The sequence below is a fragment of the Periophthalmus magnuspinnatus genome, chromosome 18, assembly GCF_009829125.3.
Source record: "Periophthalmus magnuspinnatus isolate fPerMag1 chromosome 18, fPerMag1.2.pri, whole genome shotgun sequence".
Lineage (NCBI taxonomy): Eukaryota > Metazoa > Chordata > Actinopteri > Gobiiformes > Gobiidae > Periophthalmus > Periophthalmus magnuspinnatus.
Window position 1 is genome coordinate 4,072,250 of NC_047143.1, and position 22,482 is coordinate 4,094,731.

At 39.3% G+C, this 22,482-nt stretch overlaps 1 protein-coding gene across 1 annotated transcript; it reads right to left on the minus strand.

Annotated features, from left to right (window-relative positions):
- Positions 1-460: 460 nt before the first annotated feature.
- cmasa (cytidine monophosphate N-acetylneuraminic acid synthetase a) lies at positions 461-15,953 on the minus strand. The gene is made up of 9 exons (XM_033983646.2): positions 15,914-15,953; positions 12,729-12,971; positions 8,921-9,063; positions 7,716-7,871; positions 5,777-5,946; positions 4,838-4,932; positions 3,800-3,971; positions 2,743-2,908; positions 461-1,625 (listed from the first exon to the last, which is right to left on the minus strand). The coding sequence occupies exons 2-9, from the start codon at positions 12,956-12,958 to the stop codon at positions 1,411-1,413; spliced, it is 1,347 nt and encodes a 448-aa protein (XP_033839537.1). The 5' UTR covers positions 12,959-12,971; positions 15,914-15,953; the 3' UTR covers positions 461-1,410.
- Between the last annotated feature and the right edge of the window lie 6,529 nt (positions 15,954-22,482).

The following is a 22,482-nucleotide window of genomic DNA, read 5'->3' on the forward strand; positions in this document are numbered from 1 at the left end:
AATAAAAACGTAACTTGATGAGCAAAATATGTGTATGTATGTATTATGTGTCAGCATCGTGGACTGTGTGAAGAAGTGGATTAAGTGATTGTGACGTCACCCACAGAGTTCAGCTCGATGGTCGCGGTTTTAGGGTGAATTTGGAGCCGTGTTGCATATTTAGGATTTACAACCGTGAGTGTCATAGCGACCAAAGAGCCAATCCGGAGCGAGGATGTTAAAAGTAAGGCTGCATTTATATATACAGTCTATGGTTAGTATTTAATGTCTCATAGAAGAAAATATCCCCCTCCTTAAAATAGCACTGGTGTTTAGCAGCACGACAACGGACTGACTCTAAAATAACATGTTAATTTAGAGTCTTTAGAGGAGGAAGAGAGAGGAGGAGGAGAGGGAGAGAGAGGAGGAGGGAGGAAAAGAGAGTGTGAGGGAGGGAGGGAGGGAGGGAGAGTGGAGAGAGGAGGAGGAGAAGGAGAGAGAGGAGGAGGGAGGAAAAGAGTGTGAGGAGAGAGGAGGAGGGAGAGTGGAGAGAGGAGTAGGAGAGGAGGAGAAGGAGAGAGTAGGGAGGGAGAGTGGAGAGAGGAGGAGGAGAAGGAGAGAGTGAGGAGGGAGAGAGAGGGAGAGTGGAGAGAGGAGGAGGAGAAGGAGAGAGTGAGGAGGGAGAGTGGAGAGAGGAGGAGGAGAAGGAGAGAGTGAGGAGGGTGAGAAAGACGGTGAGTGGGGAGAGGAGGAGGAGGAGAAGGAGAGTGTGAGGAGGGAGAGAGAGAGGGCGAGTGGGGAGGGGAGGAGGAGAAGGAGAGTGTGAGGAGGGAGAGAGAGAGGGCGAGTGGGGAGGGGAGGAGGAGGAGAGTGTGAGGAGGGAGAGAGGGAGGGGGAGGAGGAGGGAATAAGGGATGGAGAGTGGGAGGAGGAGCAGACAGAGAGGAGGAGGGACAGGGAGAAGAGGGGGAGGAAGAAGACGAAGAGGAGGAGAGAGAAGGAGAGGGCGAGAGGGAGGATGAGGAAGAGGAAGAAGAAGAAGAGGAGGAGACAGAAAGAGGAGCGAGAGGAGGAGGAACAGGGAGAGGAGGGAGTGAGAGAAGGGGGAGGAGGAGGAGGGAGAAGAAAAGGAGGAGAAGAAATACGAAAGAGAGAGAGAGAAGAGGGGATAGAGGAGGAGAGGGGGGAGGAGGGGAGAGAGAGACAGAGGGAGATCAGTATGGATGCTCCTCTTCCTCTCCCTCTCTTTCCTGTTTTAAGCCTCATTTTTACAGTTGCCATTTGAACATTTTTAGTCGAGATCGAATGTGCCGTGACAGTGGGGCAAAAATAAATAAATCTTTGGGTTTGTGGGAGCTATGGGTTTGCGGTGGTCACTCTAGGACAGACTAGCGCCCCCCTCAGGCCTCCACCCTGGCTCCGCCCCCGTGTTTAGCTGCTCGCGAGGTCGATGCGGTCCTGCTCCAGTTGAGATTTGGCTTTTCGTTTTTGCAGTCGGATGTGCTCGGCGAACTCTCTCACGGCTCCTTTGCCTCCTCGAGATTTGCAGATGTACTTCGCGCCGTTTATCGCCACCACGGGGGCGTCTGAAGGTACTGCGCTCAAACCGGCCATGTTCAGGCAGTCCACGTCTACCTCATCATTACCTAGAGGGAAGACAAAGAAACGACAAGTTAAGAGAAAGAAGGTTAAATATTCAGTAGGATAACAGCGATTTAAAGGGCTCATATTACACCATTTTCTGATTTATGTTTTAATGATGTTTTCTGATCACAAACAGACCTGGAGTTGTGTTTTTTTTGTTGCCTTCACACATGTTTAACACAAAAACCCTGCAGATTTAAGCTGAGTTCTTCTCTTAAAACTGAAAGCACTCTGTTCCACCTTGTGATGTCATCATGTGGTGATACAGGAAGTGCTCCACTGTGTTTTTAAACTCCACACACCTTCATTTATAGAATCATTCGGATATTTATATTTGAGCCCTGGAATTGCCAATCTCTACTAAACTAAAGGTAAAAAGTAAAAAGATGTTAACTTGAAAACTACCACTTGATGACATCACAAGGTGGAACAGAGCCTTTTGAGCTAGAGATATAGACAGAATAGTAATAAAGTGTTACTCAAACATGTGTGAATGAAACAAAACATAACTCCAGGTCTGTTTTTGAGGAGGTAACATTATACCATGACTTAAACTTCACAAGAGTACTTCAGTTTTGCATAATGTGTATGTCCTATAGACTGTGTACTGCTGTGCTCTTAGTCCCCGTCTCTTAACTCTTAGTTCAATTATATCTTGTCCATTTGACCTGGAGCTCCAGTGCACTGTGCTCTGTGTCCACTGATACACATTAGACAAACTGTTACAACAAGTGTTTGTCCTTGTGCTCTTTTAAAGGGTCTAAACTGGTTTTCTGGTTCATGTATTTCTTATCTGTGCGGTATAAACATGCTGTGAGTCCTGACACTATTAAATCAGACTCTTTGATTCAAGACGACTTCTCAGTTCATTTTATTCTTTAGTTGTTTTGCTTGTAGAAATTCCACAACAATGGTCTTATACTTGTTCTGATGCAGCTCAAAAATATTCTAAAGATATTCAGGAAAAGTTCATTTCTGTCCTGTGAATGTGACTTTTTTTAGTATCAATACCTGCTCAAACTGGTATATTGTTTCCATAGTAGTTTCAGTATCGATTAATATCTGATTTTTAATACTCTTCACAACCCTAACAGTGACGGCTGAACACTCTGTACTGACCCATGTAGGCCACGTCCTTCCAGCTGAGCGTCCTCTCCTTTATCAGAGGCTCGATGTCCTTCGCGGGTTTTTCCCCCACACACAGCACCTCGCACTCCAGGTGTTTAGACACGTTCTCCAACAGAGTCTGAGCCACGGGGTTCAGGCAGGAGGACAGCAAGAACACCTGGAAACACGAGGAACAACACGACCAATCAGATTTAAGGCACTGTACCTCATTTTTACCGTCTTAAAAACATGAACCACAACTACCACAACTTCTACAGCGCACCGCAGGAGTGACAGATGTTTAGGTCAAGGTTTACGGCCCAAAATGAGAGGGAAGTTCAGACCTAGAGGCAGTTTCTCATGAGCACAGCTGGAGCAGAGCGCAGACGTTCTACAGGCACCAGAAGATTCACTTTAGTACTTTTTAGTTCTTTAGCCATTTTAAAACGTTAAGACACGGCCAGTCAAAAGTTTGGACACACTTTTTATGTTTCTTCTATATCTACACAATTATTTACACATTTAGATTCTCACTGAAGACATTAAAACTATGAATGACACATGCGGAATGTAGCACACAAAAAATAAAGTCAAAAATAAACCATTTCAGGAAACTTCATCATGGAGTTCACTGAGAGAAGGACAAGGGTTTGCAGCTGTCGACAAAGCAAAGTGTGGAGACTGTGAGGATTTGAAGATAAAATACAAAAAATGTACTCGAGTTATTCAAGTTTTGCATCTTGCTTCATATGTTTGATGTCGTCTGTGTGGATCTAAAATGTTGAAAGTAGTAAACATAAAGAAAAAAGTTTAAATGAAAGCATTCAGTGAGAGGTGTGTCCAAACTTTCGACTGGTCACGTAGGAAAATGTGATAAAAATGACTCTTTCAACACACCCTTGTATATTTTTTGCAAGTTCAGGTATTACACAAAAGTTTAGATGACATATTTAGACCACCACGTTATCTTTTATCGTTTTGAAATGCTATCGCCAAAAACAACATTCAGAAACGAAACTGAAATTCATTGAATATTTGAACTCGACACTCCCGTAGCAGCAGGACTCACCTCGACCCCGTCTTTCTTCAGCATCCTGATCCCAGCCGTGTCCCGGGTATTTATGGAAATCATGTCTCCGCTCGAAGCGCTCAGAAAAATCCTTCCCTCCGTCAAACACCCGGAAATATTACAGAACATCAGCTTCACCACCTCCGGAGAGTCACGCCCGAAGTATCCGTACCTGGAACAAAACGCAAACATGTGACCAACTAGTGATACGTCAAAGAGCCGTTCAAAAAACTGGCTCTTTCTATATTTATTTAAATGACAGAAGCCAATGTGAGAACTCATTTTAACAACAAACTAATCACAGAGAGAAACGACCAAGGCTCAGGTGTGTTTAAAATGGTTCAAACTGAGAGCGGGAGTGCGTTTACCCTTTGAAATGAGGCATAATCTTAATAAAACGTTTCACTACAATAATAATAATAATTTTCAAACTGTTACTGTGATGTTTTGTTCACAAATCTCTCACTCGTACGGGCTGGTTCGGCGTAATCGGTGTAAAAATGCATACAAATGTGAAAGAAAAAATGTGGTTCTTTTAAAAAAAATTGAGTCTGGTTCCAACCGTTCACGTTAAGGAACTGTTCAAAAGAGCCGACTCATTCACGAAAAAGGCAAAAACTCTCAAAACTATTACGTATCTCTGTGTATCTGACCCAAGCTGCACTCACAAGACGACACCAGCAGGGGGAGCTCAAGCAAAAACAACCATTTATACAGAAAAAAGTACCTGGAAACAATGTATTTATATAAAAGACAGATTAAACTTGTGAGCGTCATGAGCGTCTGCTTATAAATACAAATAAAAACCAAATATTCAGGTCACTCTCTCCCTCACTTACTCACTTCTCCTGTCTGCTGTTGTTCCATATAAATCCTCATAATCTAAAGAAAAAGACAACAGACCAATATAAACCTTGTTCCCCTAAGACTCCATGGTCAGATCAATCACAGCCCTGTCCAGCCTCATATTTTATCACACTGTTCTCATAACAGGCCCAGAATTTGTATAGACAGAATCGTACTGTAGGTTCTTCTGACCTGAGGACTCTCTGCTCAGCCACAGGCCAGTCGATGTCCACGTCGATGTCCACGCTGTACTCTGCACCCATCTCGTAGTACGTCACTTTACCGCCCTGGAAATAAACCCAAAAAATGGTCAGAAAATTACTTAAATTACTCTTATAAAGACAGACAGATATAGAGATATAGAAATATAGAGATATATATAGACCACAGACTGTATAAATACGTGAGTGTGACGTCACCCACAGCGTTCGGTTCCAGTCAAATTAAACTCACCGAGGTTAGAGCAGTTATAGCGGCGAATTTAGAGCCAAGTTCCATATTAGGAATTTTGACTGCGAGTGTCATAGCAACCAAAGAGCCAATCCAGAGCGAGGATGTTGAAGGTAACGCCACTTCTCGCCTGCGCCACTGGTTTATCAGGGAGCGGGTGCTTAGCAATGCTGTCAATCAAACCTGTTGCTAACGCTAGCGGAAGTAACTTCTGGGAAATAAGGCGCCTGATTTGTCTGTTATTAATGTTCATGTCTTGATTTACAGACACAATAGAGAAATAAAAACCCCAGGATCATGTAGAGCGGGTTAATACGAACATTTAAGACCAAAATGACGAGTGACAGCAGCAGGTACAGAGAGACGGGACACAGTTTATCGATAGAAAGTGAATTGGAGCCAGAGTCAATAGAGAAAAAGATAAAGAGAGAGATGAAGAGATGTAAACAGGCAGAAGCAGAACAGACACTAGGATATAATTTGTCCAAACCACAGCGTCAGACAAAGTGCTTTTTATACCGGCTACTGTGCATTTTTATAACACTTTTTGAGGCGTTCAACAGAACATCAGGGCGTCACCATTTGCTCGTAGTATCAGAACAAGTATCGAGTCTATTCTTTAGTATCAATATCGAGTTTGAAATTTGTGTATCATTTTTTGTGACAACACTCGTCGCCCACCTGCAGCAGTCGTCCTTTGTTGATGAGCTCTGCAGTTGTGAAGTAGAAGGAGCCGTTCTCACACAGCTCTCCGTCCCAGTCCTGTCGCCGCGGACGATTATAGGGGTCAAGGTTCAGCGGGCGGGTCAATTCATCCGTTTTCTTCCCCTTCTCCGGTGCCGGACCATCAGCTGGGAAATTAAAAATAAAAGCAAAAATTATCATAAAAGCAATTTTGAGAAGAGTTCGATATTTGGAATTATGATCACAAGTATCATAGCAACGAAAGAGCCAATTCAGAGCGAGGCTGTTGAAGGTAACGCCCCTTTCCGCCAGTGGGAGCAACTTCGGGGAAAGAAAGCGCCTGATTTGTCTGTTATGAATGTTTATATCTTCAGTTACTGGCACAATAGCAAAATAAAAACACCAGGATCATGTAGGGCGGGTTAATACAAACATTTTAAGACTAAAATTAGATAAAAAGTAAATTCGAGCCAGAGTCGATGAAGCAGGAAGCGCGCCCATGCTCACTTCTTATTTAGCACGTCGAGGCTAGCAGGTTAGCCATGTCCATTTATATATACAGTCTATGGTACAAACAGGGTGTCAAATACAGTGAAATATATAGAGATATTAATAAACTATGTAGGTTTAGGCATCTAATTTCCCTCCAAATGGCTCAGTATATGTATTATATAAATAGTAGTGTAAAAACATTGTTATCGACTAAATATTTATGTCCAATCTGAGTCTGACGCTGCTGATAAGGCTCCTGTCATGATAAGAAAGCGTAAATTAGCCAAGTAGCTGCTGCCATTTATCTTCATGGTGCCAGCGTAGAGTTAAAGCCACTCCCATCTCTGTCGTTTCCTGATCTGGTGTTGACATAAACTGGACAAATATGACACTGAGTAATAAACTGGAACATAAAACCAGCCAGGCCAGTTCAAGCATAAAATGGCACATTATTCAGGGCTGTGAAAACTTATTGGTTCAATCGATGACAAGAATGTATATATCATTACAATTACATTTTTCTATTGTTTTTTATTTGTTTTGATAGTGCAAGATGCCAATTATGTTCAGTTTGAGGAACTAATTTAAATTGTAAACGCACGATAAATGCCTTTTAGTAAAATTCAAATTCAGTATAAGGCCACACAGACTTTGATACTGCAGACTAGTATCAAAAGTATCAAGTATCAAATATTCATGTGTCCCTTGGTTTTGATAAGTTTCTCTAAATTGGTTCACCTCTTTTTATTTTCAAACAGATCACTATCAGTAATGGCAGATGGAAACATATCTCCATGGTCAATAATGAAAAAGGGTGTTCCCCAAGGTTCAGTCCTTGGCCCATTACTTTTGACTTTGTATATTGATAATATTTCCCCTCATTTTCCTACTGTACTGCCCATTTTTATGTGGATGATGCAATTTTGTCTTCTACTGCACAATGCACCCACTGCTTAGGAAGTTGTATCCAGAATACAAAATGCATTTGAGTTTTTTTCAACTGTCACTAATAAATCTAAAATAGTTCCTACACAATGGACTCTCATAAACCAACTAAATCTAAACAGTGTAATTTCCTTGAGTGAATTTAAACACTATATCAGCATAAATAGATACTGCAGTTTGGTACTTATCCCGAGACTTAACCTTTTCAGAAAAATATCAACTTGTAAATTTTCTGACAAGCGCCGTGATTAGATTTGTGAATTATGTTTTATTAGTAAAATTCTGTTAAAAGTTGACATTTTAAACACATCATTTGAGAGAACATTGGATTATGAACTGCTAAACCAATACAAGAATGCTCTACTCTCAAATGTCAAGAAATAAAAATGTGAGGTATGTGAATGAACTGCTGCCACAAAACTAAAAACTGTGTCCAGAGTCATTAAGCCTTAATTAGTTATGAACTCCAATAGATATATATAAATACATGAATGCATACTTCTGTTCTTGACCTCCTGCCAGCGGAAGTGGTGTCTCCTAACCACAGAAAACACGGAATCGTAGCCGTGGTCCGAGATGTACTCCATCGCCTCCTTCAGGTGGAATGGATGCAGGCAAGGAGAGGTGGCCTGGATGTTGCAAACTATGTCAACTTCTAAACAAACAAAATGAGAGAGAAAAAAAAGAAGCTTAGCAAGGTAAGACGGGGCAGAGGATGCAGAGGAGAGGGTCAGATAATGCAGAGGAGAGGGTCAAATGGAGGAGACGATGCAGAGGAGAGGGACAGTCCTGAGTTTAGGCGGATGAACTCTTGAATTTGAAACAAGAACAGAGAGAACAGAGAATCCAGAGGAGAGGGTTAGAGGGGTAAAAGATGCAGAGGAGAGGGGCAGACGGGGAAAAGGATGCAGAGGAGAGGGTCAGATGGAGAAGACGATGCAGAGGAGAGGGTCAGGGAAGCGAACGATACAGAAGAAAGGGACAGACCTGGATTGAGGCGGAGGAATTCTTGAATTGTGTCCAAGGAGGTAGGCGAGACTTTTGATACACAGAGAGAACAGAGAATCCAGAGGAGAGGGTTAGAGGGGTAGAAGATGCAGAATAGAGGGTCAGACGGAGGAGATGATGCAGAGGAAAGGGTCACATGGGGCAGAGGATGCAGAGGGGAGAGGCAAATGGCGCAGAGGATGAAGAGGAGAGGGTCAAGTGGGGCAGAGGGTGCAGAGGAGAGGGTCAGATGGCGCAGAAGATGAAGAGGAGAGGGTCAGATGGAGCAGAGGATGAAGAGGAGAGGGGCAGATGGGGCAGAGGATGAAGAGGAAAGGGGCAGATGGAGCAGAGGAGAGGGTCATATGGCACAGAGGATGCAGAGGGGAGAGGCAAATGGAGCAGAGGATGCAGACGGAGGAGACGATGCAGAGGAAAAGGCCAAGTGGGGCAGAGGATGCAGAGAAGAGTGTCAGAAGGAGCAGAGGATGCAGAGGAGAGGGTCAGAAGGAGCAGAGGATGCAGAGGAGAGGGTCAGATGGCGCAGAGGATGAAGAGGAGAGGGTCAAAGGGAGGAGACAATGCAGAGGAAAGGGTCACACGGGTTAGAGGATGAAGAGGAGAGGGTCAGACGGAGCAGAGGATGAAGAGGAGAGGAGCAAAGGATGAAGAGGAGAGGGTCAGATGGGGCAGAGGATGAAGAGGAGAGGGTCAGACCTGGGTTGAGGTGGATGAACTCTTGAATTGTGTCCAAGGAGGTGGACGAGTCTTTTGACACTTCTGCAGATCTGCGGTGGATTTTAGCTCCCCAAGATCTCGCCACTTTCTCAATTTCATCGTGGTCCGTCGACACCCACACACTAACATCGCAAACGACAAACAACAGCGGTAAGCATTTATTGTGCTCTTGGGCAAGACACTTCACCAGTCCTTCCAAATGCCGTAAAATGGAGGCATTACACCAAATTCTTTTACAACCACCAGATGTTTTGTGCCTATTAACATTGAAGCACAACATATCGCTACAGAGAAATATTGCAATACAGTGGTCCCTCGTTCTGTTCTAAAAATAACCCGCAATCGGCAAAATCCGCAAAGTATCAGCTTTATTTTTTACATTATTCCATATGTTTTTGTCTGTAAAACCCCTCACCACACACTTTATACACTTTTCTCACACAGGCATTAACATTTTCTCACATTTCTCTCTCGTTTAAACTCTCTCAAAGTTCAAACCTTCGTAGGCGTCTTTGTCGGTGCAGAACGTTTCATCGACATTGTGGGTTTTGTCGGTGGAGAAAACAAATCGCAAACGTACAGCACTTCAGAGTCACACTGCGATCCAACGTTTATGTAAATTTGTCTGAACACATTCTGTACTGGACAGGAGACACGGCACGGAGGAGACTGATGGACAATGGTCTACAGTCCAACAGCCAATCAGGACGCACGACACAATGGTCTACAGTCCAACAGCCAATCAGGACGCACAACACAATGCACGTTCATACGATGTAAAAAAGCATGTAAAACTGCACTAAAAAAACGTGAAACAGCAAGACCACGAAAGATGAACCACGATATAGCGAGGGACAACTGTAAACGATGATATTGAAACTACTTTACGTCACTATTTAATGTTGAAATAATGCAAGATAATCCAAGTAAAAATTTTTAAACAGCCTGTTTCATTAAAAGACATGAGCTGCAACAAATAAACAGCAGAATGTACCAAAAATTTAAATTAAAAAGGGACTTATTCATCCATCCACAGCTCAAATCTTATCATATTACAACAGAAATACCGTTTCATGAATAGATTTAGAAAAAATTTGAGCTGTACAAGCAGAAAGGGTTTTATTCTGCCTCTTCTGTTTTAATGGCAATTTTATGATGATTATTTGTGATTATTTATGTTTTGATTTGTGTGATTTTAATGTCTTTCTTATTCTGTAAAGCACTTTGAATTACTTTGTGTACGAATTGTGCTGTACAAATAAACTTGCACTCTTCTATTTTAATGTTAATTTTAACTATTTGTTTGGATTTGTTGTATTTTTTGTTGTATTGTGATTTCAATGTCTTTAACGCAACTTATTCTGTGATGCACTTTGAATAACTTTGTGTACTAGTTGTTATACAAATAAACTTGCCTTGCGCTGCCCTGCTCTGCCTTGCATAACTACAGCCATTACAAAACACATTACACGACTTCCCATGATGCCGTAGTGCAATAAAAACTCTACTTATTCCAATTTGAAACATCTGACGGCCATAAACTATCACTATATGCTGTCTCAATGTTCAATATTAAAGCCACAAATATGTTTAAAGGGGTTTTAATTGCTAACAAATTAAATATTTAAATCGCCATGTTTCCTTTTATTGTTCTGAAAAAGCTTTAGGAAACTACTGCACATCATATCAGGTTTGTGAAGTCATAGTGTACAGTTTTGTCTCATGTTTTTGTACATTTATGGAGAATTGTCGTGTGGGAGCATGGGTGACGTAGACTTGTGGGCGGAGCATTGTACAGAATCTTAGAGGTAACAGTAAAAAGGGTTCAAATAAAGCCCGGGAGAGATCACTAAATGACTCAAACATGCATAAATGACATCTAAAACCTCTTCAAACATGTTTTTGATGAGGGAACGTTATAAAATGATAAAAAGCAAGTTGCAAAGTTGATTTTGCATAATACCCCCGCTTTAAACCGTCATAATTTACATCTGTGGAAGGGACCGACCTTGTCACACTAAAAGAGATATGCAATTCAAATAGATTTTATGAGCTTTTACGGACGCTATAACGGTGTTCCCTCATCAGTAACTTTAGTTGTATTTAGATTGATTCATCCATGTTTGAGTAATTCTGCATAAATCTGTTTTCACCTACCCCCTATCCCTCAACGCCCTGAACTTATTAGCGATTATTACAAAATTTCAGACTGATCAAAACTGGTTTACCATGGACATAAAGTGAAGTCATGATTTTTGTATGTTATAGTTCAATTCCTAATAGAGATGTCAAAGTACTAATCGATACTAAAACTGGTATCGAAACTTAGTACCGTATTTTCCAGACTATAAATTGCACTTTTTTTTCATAGCATGTGAAATATATGTTTTGTTCTTCATTATTATGCATTTTTTGGCTGGTGCGACTTATACTCCAGTGCGACTTATATTCTGGAAAACGGTACTAATTTTTCGCAGGTATCGATACTAAAAAAGTCACATTCACGGGACAGAAATGAACCTTTCCTGAGTATCTTTAGAATAATGTTGAGCTGTATGTTTCACAAGTTTAAGACACATAGACGAGTATAAACCCATGGACCACTGTGAACCTACTGCACACTGAGGGAGTACACAGATATAAGGACACAAAATCACAGTATATTGTCTAAATGAGCTTAATATCATACTGTGGAACCTTCCAGATAAAGTCACGTCTTACTCACACATTTCTTTTGCTTCACTGTATGATCATTTGAACGACCTTGTACCCGTTTTACTGTGTACCTGCTCGAGTCTGACCCAGTTTACTAGATCAATACAATCAAAATCTATGCAACGCTACACAAAAAGTACTTCCACATACTGTACTCATGACCCATTTTAAAACACAATATTGCTTAAGGATCATAAAGTATATAATTAAAAAGAATTTGTTCAATATTTGCACTTTTTCGCATGGTCAGATACCACAATAATTACCGTATTTTCTGGAGTATAAGTCGCACTGGAGTTTAAGTCGCACCAAAAAATGCATAATAATTAAGAAAAAAACATAGATTTCACATATAAATCGCATCTGAGTACAAGTCGCAGCCCAAACTATGAAAAAAAGTGTGACTTATACTCCAGAAAATACAGTAATACAATACAAAAAAGCCAGAATGTCATTAAATATTCTTATTTTATTATTTAATTTAGGGAAAGTGTATATTGGTATAAAAATATTGGCACAGCTCACAAATAGGTCACTTATTGACTAAATGGAGTGACTCTTAGCAACATGTACCCCTTTTTCTATGATATAAGAAGGAGACAGTCACCCTAGGGTCCTAAACAGCTGTGCAGGACACCAAAAATACAGTGTGGGTGACCCTGATCATTACAAATCAACTGTTTACCATCGTTCTTTTGCTCTATTTACACAGGGAGCGCCCAATGACAGGACCAGACTCTTTTTCACCAGCACTCTTTTAAAAGTACAGAAAAATATGCAAAACAAAACAAAATAGGCACAAAGGTTGATTTAAAATATTAAAAACAGGAGCAGAGGTGAGTATAAATGTGTTAGCACCTATTTAAAAATGCACTTTAAGAGTAAAAAGTAATTTGGAGATCTTGTTAAGCTTGAAATGAGGGGATTTTAATAAAGATTTGAAGATTATATAGATTAAATATGTTCCTGCCTCTACTAACCTATAAATGTCTGATATGTGGAGTGTATCCCCTTTTTCTCTAACAAATGAAGCAGTTTGGCTAACTCTGATCATTACAAATCAACTGTTTACCTGTCAAATAACTCAGAATCCACGGCAGCCCGGAGCACCCAGCCGATCAGAGGGATTCCTGCCAGGGTCTTAATGTTCTTGAGCGGGATGCCTTTGCTGCCGCCGCGGGCCAGAATCAGCGCCGCTTTGTGCCTCTTGTCCGCCGCTCTGAGGCGCTTGTTCTCGGACACAGACGGCTGCTTCTCCCCGTTGCGGCTAAACTCTCCGGCGGGGCGCTTACGAGACGCCATGGTTTTCTTGGTTCTTGACAGAGAAGACAAAGATAAAGTGCTTTTAGTCGGCTACATGTATGCAAACACGGCTTTCTTCCGTGTGTGTGGCTCGCTGTCACTGGGAGCGATTGATTGATTCATGAAAAGATCGGCGCCGCCATCTTGTCAACCCGACGCGGTGTGACGTGGGTCTGTTTCCGTGTCACCTGCGGCGGCCATCTTGTGACTGTAGGAGCAGCTTTTTTTGCCCCAACAAAATTATTTTAAACATACATACAATAATAAAACAGTCAGTAATTATGAGTATTCAAACAATCTGTGCCGCTCCAAGTCAACACAGCGCGGTATTAATAAAACTAGAGTTATATGGCGTCTGTTGCCGTGTCAGTTGAGGCCGCCATCTTGTGACTGTAGGAGCAGCTTTTCTTTTCTTTTTTTTTGATATCTGGGGAGTTAATACACGTTTCCTTCGGAGTTTCTTTATATTAGTAACTGGACCAAAAACTGATATTTAATACTGATATTTACAACTGTTAATGTGTTGATATAGACACAGCCATTATTTACTTAAGTTCACGCTCTGATGTAGAGTAGAGCACAGTACAACTATGATGAAGAAATGAACGTTGGTTTCTATGGAGATCAGGAGACTAACTTTTATTATGAATATAATAATAATAATAATAATAATAATAATAATAATAATAATAATAATAATAATAATAATAATAATAATTATTATTATTATTATTATTATTATTATTATTATTATTATTATTATTATTATTATTATATGTTTTACATTGAAGATAACCGTTAACTGAGCACCGTTAGCTAGCAACACAGCGCCCTCTTCAGGCTAATATTGGAATAGCACACACCAAACAGAGGCGCAGGAACAAGAAGTATAAACATAAAAATAAATGAAAGATAAAGAATGTTTTAGATGAACTACACTATAATAATAACCATAGGCTATTTTATTAAAGCTTAAACAAAAAATAAGCACTAAATATAAATACAAGAAAATATAATATACAAGTAAAATGAAAACAAAGTAGATAATAGTGTAAAGTCGGCCGGCATAAAGATATGTGAGAACAGTGAAGTGTCTGCAGTGTGTTCTTATCTTTACTTATAGTGTTTTGCATAATTTGTATGTCCTATAGACTGTGTGCTGCTATGCAAACCTCTTAGTCCCCATCTCTTAACTCTGAGTTCAATTATATCTTGTCCATTTGACCTGGAGCTCCGGTGCACTGTGCTCTGTGTCCACTGATACACATTAGACTAACTGTTTATCCTGTGTATTTTAACGGGTCTAAACTGGTTTTCTGGTCCATGTATTTCTTACCTGTGTGGTATAAATATGCACAACTGCTTTAATAAATTAGACTCTTTGATTCAAGACGACTTCTCAGTTCATTTTATTCTTTAGTTGTTTTGCTTGTAGAAATTCCACAACAAGTGTATTGTACAATTATTATTATTATTATTGTTATTGTTGTTGTTGTTATTATTATTATTATTATTATTATTATTATTATTATTATTATTATTATTATTATTATTATCAAACCAAACGCTTTACTCTGAAGAATTAAATACCACAGTGATAATTAATACACGCGGCAAAGGGGCCACACAGACTCGGACCGTAACAAAAAAAGAGCCAAAATGTCACTAAATATTATTACTGTTTTATTTAATTTGGAAAAAACTGCATATTGGTCTAAAAATATTGGCATAGCGTTGGGAAGTAACTGAAAACATGAACCAAAAATCAGTATTGTGAATACTAATTTTGAGTACTGCAGTATTCCAGTACAGTTCTTTCATTTGGTGGTATTCAGATTACAGTTACTTTTTAAATGAACACATGACAGAACTTCTTCATGCAATTTTAGCTTTGAACTGCACAGTATTATAGATTTTAAGTCTCTGATTAGACACAAATGAATGCATAAGCTGAGAAATAAGATAAGAACTAAAGATAGATCGATATATCGGGTCGATATTTGCTGTTTTTAGTGTATCTGCTATCGGCCTCAAATCTCCAGCAGATACTTATTACTTATATTTAGTTTTGGTTGCTCTACTGCCTAAAAAATACACACAAAACTTTATATTAACACTTTAAAATGCACAAAACGTGAATAAACACTTCTCGTATAGGTTTGTGGTAGAAAAAAAAAAGTTTGTAGTGAAGTTTAAATTAAAAAAATGGGGAAAATAATCACTGTAATATAATGCCACTCAGTGTAAAAGTATTCAGAGTATTCACAGTAGCTGATTGGACTGTGTAACAAAATACATTGCAAAATACATTTTAATGCAGGTATTTAGTATTCTGTAACTAAATGGTTATATTCTCCCCATCACTGACCTTAAGGCACTGTGTTTTACTATGTGATATTAGCCTATATTTGAACAGCAGCCAAATAATGGACTATTGTAACCTCCAGGCACTGTAATTCCAGGTAATTGTTTTGTTTTTTTTAGATCTGAGATTGTATTCGATTATTAAAGATTGATTTGGCAGGTGTCACATTTAACTTTTGTCTTTTCCTAAACTTTTAATACAGGCACAAACGTAAGCACAGGAGACACGAGGGAAGAATTTAAATCATAGTTAAAAACTGACTATACAATAATGAATGGAGGGTTCTACATGTATCTCTAGGGTGAAATGTTCAGCAGTTACCATGGTGATACGATCCACACATTAGCAAACAGTTTTAAGATTGTCTGAAAAGTCAAAAAAAAAAAAATACAAAATGAATTTGAACAGCACATTTTGGCTAAAGTACTTCCAGCTAAGTCAGTTCTTCTTTACGGTCCGATTGTCAGATTAAAGTCTTAAGAAAGCCTCAGACGGCGCAGTGCCTACAGATAGCATCAACATACAAACTGTTCACGTTCAAAATTTTTATCAAAATTTTGATAAAACGCCTAAAAGTCAGATTCACTCACCGATGTTGGATTTGTCGATATGAAGTAAGCCACGCGTTTGTCTGAGATGATGTTCAGTTATTCTAAATATAGAGCAGTCAAACAAAATATGAAGCCTGACCTGATTTAAACGACACGTAACAGATGACACACTGGTCCTACGCTCACGTCAAAACAAATCAAACTGGTTAGATAAGATACAGCACGTAATCCTTAAGATGAAATGTGACATGGAGGTGTGGTTATTTGATCTTAAATGAACAAGGTTTTCAGTTAAAACGTCTGAATTTCATGACACCACACGACAGAGAGTGAGTCAAATGAAGCTCATATTAGGAATTCCAACCGCGAGTATCGTAGCTAACCTGCTAGCCGCCACATTCCAAACAGGAAGTGATCATGGGCGCGCTTCTGGCTTCATCGACTCTGGCTCCAATTCACTTTCTATTGAAAAAATGTCGCCCCTTTCTCTGTACCTGCTGCTGTCAGACTCGTCATTTTGGTCTTAAATGTTCGTATTAACTACAAACTACATGATCCTGGGGTTTTTATTTCACTATTGTGTCTGTAAATCAAGATATGAACATTAATAACAGACAAATCAGACGCCTTATTTTCCACGGTCACTCCAGCTAGCGTTAGCAACAGGTCTGACTGACAGCGTTGCTAAGGGCCCGCTCCTCACTTCAACATCTTCACTCCAGATTGGCTCTTTGGTTCCTATGATACTCACAGTCGGAACTCCAAATATGGAAGTCTTCTCCAAATTCGCCGCTATAACTGCTCTAGCCTCGATGAGCTTCATTTAACTGGAGCTGAACGCTGTGGGTCAACAAGTAAGGCAAGTTTATTATAGTATAAGTAATTCAAAGTGCTTTACAGAATAAGACAGGCATTAAAATCCCACAAATCAAAACACAAATAATCACAAATAATCATCATAAAATTAACATTAAAACAGAAGAGGCAGAATAAACCCCTTTCAGTCACATGCAGAGATAAACAGAACAGTTTGAGTCTGGATTTAAACATTATCAAAGTCGAGGTCTGAGTCACATCTTCAGGAAGACTGTTTCAGGTTTTAACTGCAGAAAACTGAAACACTGATTTACCAGGTTTAGTCCTGGTTTAGTCCTGGTTAAGTCCTGGTTTAGTCCTGGTTTAGTCCTGGTTTAGTCCTGGTTTAGTCCTGCTTTAGTCCTGGTTTAGTCCATGTTTAGTCCTGCTTTAGTCCTGGTTCAGTCCTGGTTTAGTCCAGCTTTAGTCCTGCTTTAGTCCTGCTTTAGTCCTGGTTTAGTCCATGTTTAGTCCATGTTTAGTCCTGGTTTAGTCCATGTTTAGTCCATGTTTAGTCCATGTTTAGTCCTGCTTTAGTCCATGTTTAGTCCTGCTTTAGTCCATGTTTAGTCCTGGTTTAGTCCATGTTTAGTCCATGTTTAGTCCCTGTTTAGTCCATGTTTAATCGTGGTTTAGTCCATGTTTAGTTCATGTTTAGTCCATGTTTAGTCCTGCTTTAGTCCTGCTGTAGTCCTGCTGTAGTCCTGCTTTAGTCCATGTTTAGTCCATGTTTAGTCCATGTTTAGTCCCTGTTTAGTCCATGTTTAGTCCATGTTTAGTCCATGTTTAGTCCATGTTTAGTCCATGTTTAGTTCATGTTTAGGCCATGTTTAGTCCTGCTTTAGTCCTGCTTTAGTCCTGCTTTAGTCCTGCTTTAGTCCTGCTTTAGTCCTGCTTTAGTCCATGTTTAGTCCTGCTTTAGTCCATGTTTAGTCCTGCTTTAGTCCATGTTTAGTCCTGCTTTAGTCCTGCTTTAGTCCATGTTTAGTCCTGCTTTAGTCCATGTTTAGTCCTGGTTTAGTCCATGTTTAGTCCTGGTTTAGTCCTGGAATGCAGCCCAACAGGTTCATCACACAGAAACCATCACAGACTTTGATAGTTCAGTCGACTTTCACTTCATGCAGCTGTTAAACGCCTCAGGAGAAAAAAAACACATGTAACCTGATGTGACACGAGCTAAAGAGCGCCCTCAAGTGACACAGCAGTGAACTGACGTATTCTCTATCAATATTTTGGTCCTAAATAGAGACTTTTATTTCACAAAATCAAATTCTGTTGTTTGGTATGAACATAAAATAGAAATATTCACTGCTTTTACACTGCCTGGCCAAAAAAAACAAAAACGTTGCCACCTGGATTTAACTGAGCAAACAGGTCGTCTCCTCCTGCAGTTGGTCTGGTCGAGGTTCAGCAGAATGAGGTCAGCTGACACCTGAATATACTGAATGACCAGGTTATTCCATCAGTGGAGTTTTTCTTCCCTGATGAAATAAAAAGAAGCTCAAAATGTGGTTAATCACAAAGCTCCAGTGCCTGAAACAAACATCTGAAAAAGCTGCTACGAGGCTCATGTGATTGTTATTAATGTTTTGTTTTATTATTATTTTTATGTATTTATTAATGTATGTATTTGTTTATTTATTTATATGTATTTATTATTTCTTTATTTATGTTTTTATTTATTCATTTTTATGTTTTTCTCTTCTTTACCTATACCTTCTATACCTTCTTTTCTCACTTATGAATGACTAACCCCTCCAAACACACATACACGTCACATACACTTGTAAACAGCTGTTGTTATGTCTTGTGTGTCTTATCTCCACATGTCACTGTTGTATATTTATGGTCACTATGTGTGTGTGTCTGGCATTTAAAAAAAATATTGGAGAAAAAAAAGAAAAAAGAGAAACATGTAATAGAAGATGAAAAGGATCTGGCAACAGAGCACATGCTCGTTTAAGGCAAAGCAAGTTTATTTGTGTAGCACTCCTCAGCACAAGTACTGCTGTAGTAGTAATAGCAGTACTGCTGTAGTAGTAATAGCAGTACTGCTGTAGTAGTAATAGCAGTACTGCTGTAGTAGTAATAGCAGTACTGCTGTAGTAGTAATAGCAGTACTGCTGTAGTAGTAATAGCAGTACTGCTGTAGTAGTAATAGCAGTACTGCTGTAGTAGAAATAGCAGTACTGCTGTAGTAGTAATAGCAGTACTGTTGTAGTAGTAATAGCAGTACTGCTATAGTAGTAATAGCAGTACTGCTGTAGTAGTAATAGCAGTACTGCTCTAGTAGTAATAGCAGTACTGCTGTAGTAGTAATAGCAGTACTGCTGTAGTAGTAATAGCAGTACTGCTGTAGTAGTAATAGCAGTACTGCTGTAGTAGTAATAGCAGTACTGCTGTAGTAGTAATAGCAGTACTGCTGTAGTAGTAATAGCAGTACTGCTGTAGTAGTAATAGCAGTCTTATCCCAGGTGGTGGGGGCAGTGAGTTATATTCGAGTTACTGTGAGTATTTCTTGGACACATGTCTTGGACTTGTATTGTTGTTATTATTAGCACTGCCTTTACATAATATATTTAACTCCTCCCCCTAAGCTCCGCCTTAGATCAAGTGATAAAAGCTTCATGCTGTTTGTCTGATCAATACAAGAAGAAAAACAGTTAAACATTGAGTACTTCTGTCGTAGTATTGTACTTCTGTCGTAGCACAGTATTGTAATATCATTTTGTTATTTTGAAGTAAAATCAGAGCTGCATGAAGTTTGAGCTTTTGTTCTTTAAATATTAACTCACTGTGATTTGTTTCCTTTTCTGTATTTAACTAATTTGATTTGTGTGTGATTATTGTGGGAGGGGCCACATCCAGGCTGTTTCAGTCTGGTCTAACCTGAAACTTTAAGGTTCATAACTAAATAGGAAATGAATTTACCATTACATAAATGTGACACAGTGACTGTGTGCACCTGCACATGTGACGTGGTCTGTCTGTGTGACCTGTCCTGTACAAATCAACAGTTTGACGGTGGGTCAATTTACCTTTAAGTCGTCAGGTAAACTGGGCCAGGCCTTTCAGCTAAAATGGGCCATCACATATGATTTGGAGAATATTTTTCGATGGTTCTCATGGGTTAAACAGATCTGAGTATAAATATATGAACCTTTAACAAAATAATGTTTTGTATAAATGTCCCAGAGTGCAGCACCATGATCATTATCACATACATCTGTTTTTATATCATTTATAAACAGACTGAGCAGCTGCTTAGGGCCCCAAGGCAACCAGAGGGCCCCCAAGAGCCCATACATTTATATATATATTTATATATATATATATATATATATATATATATATATATATATATATATATATATATATATATATATATATATATATATATATATATATATATATATATATATATATAATATGTCAAGTTTCATTGGACACAGGGCTTGTGTGTTTACAGCAGCATAAATATCCCTCTAAAACAATTACATTTGTTTTATATCTATAGTAGTAAAATATCTGTGTTTTGGAGTCGGGCAGATGTGAGGGCAGCTCTGTGTTTACACCAAGGACCCGACATAATGTAAATGTAAGAAACACTGTCACCAAATGAACACATTAAAGTCGTGTGACTGTGGGAGTTGTGACATTCTGGATGTTTTCAGTCTGATGTTGTTCAGATAAACACAAAAACAACTGGTCAAAGTGATGAGAGCAGAGTCAGAATGTGTCAAACGTGAATCACCAACAGCTGAACCAGGAGGCATCTGCTGTCAGGGGCCCCAGAGACACATTCAGTTTAGGGCCCCTGACAGCTAGGGCCGACTCTGTGTGAGACGATGCTTCTTTTATAACTATTATATCCATAATCATGATTAAAACAGTGATTAGTCTTTAAAAAAATGACTGTAATTTTCCTAAAAATCTCTTTGACTCACTGTAGCGGACATGTGGCTCACTTTACCTGAACATGTGGCTCATTTTACCTGAACAAAGCACTTCTCCACAAGTTTACCAGCAGATTTTTCAAAAACAACTGCATTTTATTTCTTAATTTTCAATATAATAATCCTTGGTACTTGTAATGACATCATTTAGCGTCAAACATGACCCATAATTATTGTTGTACCATAAAGTGGCCCAGTTTACCTGACTTCACCCTGTGCACTGCCTGAAAAAACATCTTGGGCCACTTTAACCTGAACCTCCTCCTTTATTCTCTGGAAATCGTCCTATTTATGAATGAATGTGTCCATGATGTCTCAGCGCGGCAGTATTCTCCTTTTGAAAGTTTTCGTTTTTATTTGTGAACAGTGGGAGCGGCAAAGAATATTTTTGGAGTGAATGAAAGGTATGTGGCCCGAGCTGTCAGGGAAGTCCGACTGGATTTAAACATCCTCCTAACCGACGATATTCAAAACACCGAAGGAGACGAGCGGCAGGAGAAGAACGGAGCAGGAGTTTAGACCAAAGTCACAATCACAGGACGGAAATGAAACTTTTCTGAAGCTTTAGAGTCATCCTGAGCTGAATGTTTCACAAGTATCAGAAACATAGACTAGTACACACATGGATCACTATGAAAGTACTGCACACTGAGGGAGTACACGCGTATAAGACACACGGGAATAAAAAAAAACAAAGTACTACCATTATATTGTCTAAAGAAAGAGTCTATTCCTTCGTATTGATAATTTATTTGAAATTTTTGTTTTCAAACATCGACAAGTAATAGTATCAGAAGTAGTAGTCGTAGTTGCAGCAGTAGTAGTGGTAATAGTAGACGCTGTTGTAGTAGTTGCAGTAGTAATGGTAGCAGTAGTAGTAGTTGCAGTAATACTAGTAGTTGTAGTAGTAATAGTAGCAATAGTAGTAGTAGTTGTAGTAGTAGTAGTAGACATCGTAGTAGATGCAGTAGTAGTAGTAGACTTTGTAGTAGTTGCAGTAGTACTAGTAGTTGTTGTAGTAATAGTAGCATTAGTAGTAGTAGTTGTAGTAGTAGTAGACGTCGTAGTAGGTGCAGTAGTAGTAGACTTTGTTGTAGTTGCAGTAGTAGACGTCGTAGTAGTAGTTGCAATACTAGTAGTTTCAGTAGTAGTAGTTTTAGTAGTAGTAGTAGATGCAGTAGTAGTTGCAGTAGTAGTAGTAGCCCTTGTAATAGTTGCAGTTACAGTAGCAGTAGTTGCTGTAGTAGTAGTAGCCGTTGTAGTAGTTGCAGTAGTAGTATTTGCAGTAATAGTAGTAGCTGTTGCAGTAGTAGTTGCAGTAGTATTAGTAGACATTGTAGTAGTAGTTGCAGTAGTAGTAGTAGTAGTAGATGTTGTAGTAGTAGTTGCAGTAGTAATAGAAGTAGAAGTACACATTGTAGTAGTGGATGCAGTAGTAGTAGCAGTAGTAGTAGCAGTAGTAGTACGCATTGTAGTAGTAGTTGCAGTAGTAGTAGTAGTAGTAGTAGTAGTAGTAGTAGTAGTACACATTGTAGTAGTGGATGCAGTAGTAGTAGTAGTAGTAGTAGTACACATTGTAGTAGTGGATGCAGTAGTAGTAGCAGTAATAGTACACATTGTAGTAGTGGATGCAGTAGTAGTAGCAGTAGTACACATTGTAGTAGTGGATGCAGTAGTAGTAGCAGTAGTACACATTGTAGTAGTGGATGCAGTAGTAGTAGCAGTAATAGTACACATTGTAGTAGTAGTTACAGTAGCAGTGTGTTACATCTCGGCATTAAATTGGTTTATCTCCAT